General features: G+C 39.5%; 1 protein-coding gene across 1 annotated transcript in view; it reads left to right on the top strand.

Annotated features, from left to right (window-relative positions):
- Positions 1-6,104, top strand: part of Wdr78 (WD repeat domain 78) — a 59,147-nt gene extending 53,043 nt beyond the window's left edge. Inside the window, exon 19 of the mRNA XM_010605236.2 lies at positions 4,641-6,104. Coding sequence (XP_010603538.1) covers positions 4,641-4,691 — 51 coding nt within the window. The 3' untranslated portion in view covers positions 4,692-6,104. The remainder of the gene's footprint in view (positions 1-4,640) is intronic.
- Positions 6,105-8,023: the final 1,919 nt, after the last annotated feature.

The raw sequence follows: 8,023 nt of genomic DNA, 5'->3' as shown, positions 1-8,023 counted from the left end.
CAAAAAAAAAAAAAAAAAAAAAAAGCATGGAAGAAAAGTAGCAAAGGGGACAGTTGGGTCATTTCCAACAAGCATTTTGTTTAACAAAATGACCTCCAGAATAAGGAGTACAATTTTTTTTTCCCATAGATTATTTATTGAGTGTATTGGTACAATCTAGGCATACAATACAGTTACATTCACTATTGGGATCCTGTACCTTTACATGACAGGTCATGGTTCTCATGTTTTCCCCTTGTCCCTGCCCTCCCTTCACCCGCTCCTCCCCTCCCCATTATTTACACACACTTTATTTCCATTTTTTCATATTTTTTTCCTCTCCCTTATTACCTTTCCCCCACCCTTCCCACTTTCCCTATACCTTTAGCCCTTTACTTCCTTTTCACATTATTAATCATCTCACTAGGATCTTGTGTACTACTAGTTTTTCACACCAGAGAAACTATTCAGTATTTCAGTTAAAGAAATCTCTGTATGAACATTAAAAATACGGAATCCTAAAATGAAACTAAAAAGGAAAGTAAAAGAGAAAAGGCAATGATGTGAAATTAAAGTAATCCTTAATTATGAAGATGAAAATGGTCCCTGAACATATTTAAATTGCTTCTTGCTCTTATAGTCTTATTTTTTTCCATAACTTAGAGAATACTTTATTAGTTTCTGTAATCAAACCCACATAAATATGACCTTACATATTTAATACAGTGCATTACCCCTGTACAAATGGAAAAAGAAATTAACATTTCTAGACCAATATGTCTGTTAATTTCTGTACAATGCCAACTCAACACAGTAAATTGGGATAACTTTTTCCAAAGTCAACAGCACAGTTAAAATTTCCAAAAATTCAATTTATTTATATATATATACATATATATATATATGTGTATATGTGTATATATATATATATATAAAAAGACCAATAATGGCAGTTAATGTTATGCATCAGTAGCAGCAACACCTTTTCCAGGTTCTGTAGTTATCTGAACAAAATTATAGACATTCAGCACTCTCCATTAAAAAAACAAAAACAAAAAAAGAAAAGAATAATACCCAGAAAACAGCAAAGTTCTGTTGTTGTTGTGGTACCTGGCACCATTCTTTTTATTAGCATCTTAGTCATCATCTGGAAAGAGAACATTCTAGAGTAACATCATTAAAAATAGCTCTGATAAAGCACAGTCACTACTACGTACCATAAAGCAGGTACAAGATATTTTACATTCACAGAGGTATGATACAGTACTGTCCTACATCTATAATACTAGAATCACTTTGGGTTTGAAATTTACTTTGTCTGCAAATAAGATTGCTACCCCTGCTTTTTTCTGGGCTCCTATCACATGGAGAATTATTTTCCATCCTTTCAGTCTATGGGCTTCTTTTTGCACTAGGTGTGTTTCTTGTATACAACATATTGTTGGATTTTGCTTCTTATTCCATTCTGCCAGTCTATTTCTCTTGATTGGTGAGTTGAGGTCATTGATATTGATGGTTATAACTGATATGTACTGACTTATTATTGGCCTGTTATTTATTCTTTTTACTTTTTCACCTTCTCCTTTTAATTTCTTGCCTTGCCTATTTGATTTGCTCTGTTGGGCCTTATGGTGTTGTTGCCTTCATTGTTTTTCTAGGATCTTGTTTAGAATTGCTTGTAGTGCTGGTTTGGTATTCATGTAGTTTCTCAGGTGTTCTTTGTTGTGGAAGTATCTTATTTCCTCATCCATTTTGAAAGAGAGTTTTGTAGGATACATCAGTCTAGGTTGGAGGTTGTTCTCTTTTAGTACTTGAAATATCTCACTCCAGGCTCTCCTTACCCCAAGGGTTTGTGTTGAAAAGTCTGCTGTGATTCTGATGGGCTTTCCTTTGCATGTGATTTGTTTCTTTTCTCTTACTGCTTGTAGTATTTTGTTCTTCTATTGGGTTTCTGGGATCTTGATTATTATATGTGTAGGTGTAGATTTTTTTTGGTTGTGGCTATTTGGGGTCCTATATTCCTCACTTAGCTGAATGTCAAATTCTTCCCCTCTGTTTGGGAAGTTTTCTCTCATTAATTCTGTGAACAGCTGTTTTACGTCATTTGTATTTTCTCCTGCTACTTCATGGATTCCTATCAGTCTTATGTTATTCTTCTTTGCATCATCTAGGAGTTGTTGGATCGATTTCTCATGACCCCCTACTGTTTTTAAGAGACCTCTCTTTTCATGGTCACTGACTGCAATCTTATCTTCTATATCTGAGATTCTATCTTCGCATTCTTTTATTCTGTTGTGTACACTTTCTATGGAGTGTTTAATCTCCTGGATATCTGTTTGAATCTGTTTTATGGATTCCATTTCTTTCCTATGTTGGGTGTTTATTGTTTCCATTTCTTTCTTATGCTGGGCCTTCATGGCTTCTATCATGGTCCTGAGCTCATCTATTTTTTTGTCAGTTTCTGTTCTAGAGTCTCAAATCACAACTTTCATTTTGCTCACCATCTCTATGGTTATCTGGGAATTTATTTCTGTTTTGAATTTTTCTAGAGCCTGATTGATCTATTTTGTTACTTCCTGTGCTTTGAGTTCAGGGTGTCCTGGTGGTTCACTGTCGGCCTTTTCATCTTCATTTGCCCTACTGTTTGCCATTGGTGAACTGGAAGTCTGTCTTTTGCCTAAGTGTTTTCTCATTTTTATTTTTGTTGTCAGGCTGTCCTTGGTTTAATCTCTGGGTTATCACCCAAATCTTCCTGATATAGTTGCGCCCTAGCTTCTGGGTCTCTAATGACCCACAGACATTCTCATCTTCATAATATCAGAGAAAACAACTCATCAAATCAACCACAATCCTTTTCCCCAACTGATACAATCAGCAACACATTATGATCAAGCAGAACTTGGAAACTGACCACCTGTGGTAGTCACTAGTGTATCACCCTTAAACCATTTGAATTAAATTGAAATCAAGAAGCAGTCCAAAACGTGTCTGCAGTGAACGAACTTTTCAATATAGTATATTTACCATTTAGGATGGGGGCTCAGACAGAGCTAGGACACAAGACTCCTGATCTCACTTAGCTGATGGCAGAACCCCATGATGCGGACTGACCTCAGGCTGCAAGGCCCAAATTGAGTTCCCCAACCTTCTGAATGGTTGAACTCCCTTTCTTTAAAGATGTTCAAAGTTGGGAACTCAGAAAAATACCCTTTATGATCACCTCTGCCTCTGCAGAGTTGGTCCAAAGAGCAGCACAATCAGGAGGTCTGAGAGTGCATGCAGAGGGGGTGGGGTGTGTAGGGGGTAGGGGGTGGTGGTAGTTAGGGGAGCTGTGGGGGTTCAGGGGCTGCCACGTAGCTACCTTTCTGGTGCTGGAGCAATGGTGGCTGCAGCCAGGAGAGGGCGTAGCTATTCCTCCTGCAGTGGATCAGGGCCCAGGATACCTTCCTGGCGCTGGAGCAATGGAGGCTCTGGAAGGGAGAAGGCGTGGCTATCCTTCCCACGGTGGATCAGGGCCCAGGCTGCCTTCCGGGTGCTGCAGCTATGGCGGCCAAGGAGTACAGTCTTTATTCTATAGAAATTTATACTTCTAGCAGAGACTTAGGAAAAAATTCAAAATCAGATCCCTGTCCCAGACTTTGTACAATGCTAAACTCTAAATGGATCCTTGTTAAAAATAAAGCAAACTACTAGAAGAAAATGTAGGAGCATAGCATTATGTTCTAAGGACAAGGAGAGTGTTTTCTAAAAGTAATACCAAAAAAATCCCATTATTTTTGTCTATCTTTTCATTTGTACAGTGGGTATAATAAAAGTACTAGTACCAAAGGCTGTCAGGTTGATTAAATTAGCTAATAGAACAATGGGATTAGAACTATTCCAGCACATAGTAAACGCTCAGTAAACTATCATCATTATTATTATTTTTTGCCACACCAAAGACAGAAAATCGGACCATTTAATCATTGCACGAACCCTACTGAGCATGTACTGCGTGACAGGTCTGTCTTCCACACTAAGGGTCCAGCACTGCAGAATCGGTGAGAACAGTTTGTTCCAAGTGCAGTTGTCCAAGTGAGAGGCTGAGGTAGAAAGAGATGGCTTTTAGAACACACTGAGACCAGGCTTGGCAGGACTTGGAGACTCCTTCGGGGTGCTAGGACTCGCAGGGTGAGGAAGTGCCTGGATGAGAGGCCACGGGCCACAAGACAGGAACTGGCTTATGTGGTCTTATAAACTTTAGGGTCGATAAAACATTTTCACATAATTATCCCACTCATAACAACCTTTAGAAATAAAGGTAGGTTTTCCAAGACTGCATTTATTATGAGATTCAGAAAATTCTCATCTTCTGCTTCCCGTTCCTGTCCTGAATGAAGCACCAATGCTAAACGGGAGCTGTCAAAATGGCCTCGTAGTGAGTCCTTATAAAACTGTCTTTCAGTCTTCACTGAAGAGTTTTTCATAGGAAAGAGCAGGTTTGTACTAGGAAGTAACTGTTACTGTTTAAGCTTACCTTTGTTTGTTCCCTTTTTATGATCTTATAGGATGTCATTTGTATGTGTATCAATAACTTATAAATGCTAAATGCCATTTAAAAGACTACCTTTAAGTTGTGTTTTATTACATTGTAATGTGTGACTTTTCTTTTTTGTTTTTAGGGTGATATAGTAAATACGTTACTTGGGTCCAAGTCAAACCAACCAGGATAATTAATCATTCTTAATGTCTTTTTTTTGTTTAAAAAAGAAATTTTGATATGTGGTTCACTTATATTGTATACTTATGAACTAGGATTTTGATTTTAGAAAATAATACTTTTTGTATAGCTTCCATTTAAATTCAGTGAACTTTTAGTTAAGAAATATGTGATTACTTCATGATGGAAGCTAAGAGTTATTCTAAGAAAGATAATTTTTTGACTTTTCATAATTTTCTAAAAATATTTCTACTCTCCTTGGTCATATTTGAAGCACATATGAGTATGTATATATACTTATAAAGTGTCTAAAGAAGATAGAAAACCAAAACATGGAAATTATTAGAATTATTTAAACTGAAACCGTTTTAAGACAAAAGTTCTCTAAACTTTTAAGCTGGGAGCAGTGGCACACGCTGTAATCGCAGCACATGGGAAGCTAAGGCAGGTGGGTAGCAAGTCTAAGATCATCCTGGACTCAAGCGAGCGACCCTGTCTCAAAAATAAATGCGATCCACTTTTAATCTTCTGCTTTCCAGGATTTCTTCTTGTATCTTTAGTAGAATGAGAATGTGGATCCTTGTAGCCAACTTTTAACCTAAATTTTAATCCCACATTTAACCAAAATCTCCTCTCTCTGGAGCTGAAGCCTTAGAACTGTTAGTCCACTTGACAAGGAAAGCCCACAACAGCCAATATCAGGATCGCACACTTTGGTCAGCAGGCATCACACCCCCAATTCGGTCAGAAGAATTAGCCTGGAATATATTAGGGCACCCTCCCCTGGGTGCCCAGAACCGGCACCAGACCTTAAGCCCATCTGAAAAGGGCTTAGCAAGAAGACAGAAAGCCTCTGATCAAGGTGTTATTTTACGAATAATTCAGAAGAGAGGTTGTGGCAGTGGTGGGAAGTGAGTTCCCCAAGTGTGGACTGGAACAGGCCATCTCACAGCCTTAGCAAGACCTGGTTTTGTTAACTGAAGCCATACGACACGGTGGCCTGTTCCGGAAAGCTTTCTAAATGGAAAGGAGAGGGGAGGGGAGGTATGAACACACACACAGGATGGAATCAGTGCAGCAATAAGAGCTACCTTTTTCAAGTTTTCACTGCTTCACAGTCTTTTTTTGAGCCACCCTTTAAACAAAAGCAAGGCAAGGTTTATGGGGCTGGAGAACTTAGGTCAGGTTATAAGGATTATAAATGTTTTACTGGTATGAGTCACTGTGATTATCTTTGTTGAACTATCTGTAACACTCTGTGTAAGACAATAAAACCTTGATTTAATCGAAAAAAGTGTTCTGTTTTATTATGTGTTGTTAGTGCATTTCCACATTTCCACATGTGCGCATGACGTACTTTGATCCTCTCCTCTCCACCTTCGCCCTCTCTTCCACTCCCCTCCCACTCCCCGAGTTTCTCCCTTTTCCCCAGTTGTCTCCCTTCTACTTTCGTGTCATTCTGTTTTCTTGTCTTCTAGATTCCACATTTGAGAGAGAATGTGATACTTGTCTTTCTGAGTGGCTTATTTTACTTAGCATGGTGATCTTCAGTTCTAATACTTTCTTGTAAATTGCATGAATTTGTTTATGGCTGAAGAATAAATACCCTGTGCTGTGTGTTTACCACATTTTCTCTGTTTACTGATGGGCGCCTATGCTGATGCTGTAATCTGGCTGTTGTGCCCGGGGCGAGGTTAACCTGGGTATGCAGGCATCTGCTAATTTCTTCAGGTGTAAAGCGAGGAGCAGTATAGCTAGATCATATGATAGTTCTACATTTAGCTTTTCGAGGATCCATACTGATTTCCACAGTGGCACTAACTTACATTTCCACCAACAATATACCTGACTTCTACATCCTTGCCAGAATTTACCGTTTTTTGGATTCTTGATGATAGCCATTCACCGAGAATGAGATGGACTCTCAGAGTAGTTCAGATGTGCGATTCTCTGGTGGCTGAAGATGCTGAACGTGTTTTCAGTTATTGGCCGTTTGTCCTTCTAATGAGTATCTGCTCAGATCATTTGACCATTTATTCCCTGAATTACTTGTTCTTTTGTGGTACATTTTTTGAGTCCTGGATATCAGCCCTGTGTTGGAAGGGTGGGTGGCAAGGACCTCCTCCCATTCTATATGCCGACTCCTCCTCCCGTTGTTTAATTTTCTGGGCAGCAGCTTATTCATTTCATGTAATCTCATTTGTCTGTTCTTGGTATTATTTCCTGCGCTATGGAAGTCTTATTTAGGAAGTCATTGCCATTGCCTGTACTCTTAAATGTTTCCTCTGGTAGCTTTGGAGTTTTAGGTCTTACATCTAAATCATTAAGCCATTTTTAGTTGATTTCTGTACAGGGTGAGAGATGGGGATCTAGTTTCAATTCCTACATATGAATATCAAGGTTTCTCTGTACCATTTCTTAAAAAGAGGCTGTCTTTTCTCCAACACATAATAGGTGATGAAATTATTCAGTGAGCATTTAAATTTGAAAAATTGGCTTCAGTAAATGACAACATTGCTATTAAAATTGAGAGAGAACAACTCCAGAAAAATAAACCAGCTATAAAAACACAATTTAAAGACACTATCAATAACAATAGAAAACAAAAGGGTAAAATAATAGAGAAGAAATGAAGAAGATAAAAGTTAATAAAGGGCTGGGAATTTAGCTTAGTGGTTCTGTCGCCTGCCTTGAAAGCGCGAGTCCCCAAGTTCGAACCCCAGTACCCAAAAAAAAAAGTTAATAATAAAATAACTTTCAAAGGGCACTGGGGAAAAGGAAAGAAGGAAGCAGTAGGATTTTTACAAAGGAAAAGAAAAATGAACAAAAGTGAGATTGAAAACTCCAATTAAAGCATTAAAAATGAAATTAATTTTATAAGAGATGGGGTTGATGGAGAACTTCCTTCTCTCTGGGTGCCTGGGTGGGGGAAGCGCCTGTCCAGATCGCCCCTGCTGCATTAAGGCAGTGGGCGTCTGGCGTGAGTCTACTCTGATCCTGCCTGTCACTGCAGTCTGGAAGCTGAGGCCCAGCCTGCCCTCCCCTTGGGCATGGCTGCTGAGTGGTTTGTAGTCTGCTGCTGGCTGGATTCACTTCTGAGACCCTTTTTCCTCCATGCTCACCTGGAGTCCTGCTAGCTGGAGCTTGTCTTGTGGGCAGGGAGGTGCACACCCACTCCAGAGAACCCATCTGTGCATCCAGGGCCCTGGCTGATGTTCAGGCCCAGGGGTATTCTGGGAGTGGGGAGGCCTTGGATTTCCACCTCGCAGGGAGGCAGAGCAGGAACCACGGGGTGCAGGCCATCATGCCTTTGCTCATGTGTCTTGGTCCTCACCCCACACTTGG

The sequence above is a fragment of the Fukomys damarensis genome, unplaced genomic scaffold, assembly GCF_012274545.1.
Source record: "Fukomys damarensis isolate Sample0158 unplaced genomic scaffold, DMR_v1.0_HiC HiC_scaffold_33, whole genome shotgun sequence".
NCBI classification, from domain to species: domain Eukaryota; kingdom Metazoa; phylum Chordata; class Mammalia; order Rodentia; family Bathyergidae; genus Fukomys; species Fukomys damarensis.
The sequence above is the reverse complement of the archived record's forward strand: the minus strand, read 5'-3'. Positions and strand labels throughout refer to the sequence as shown.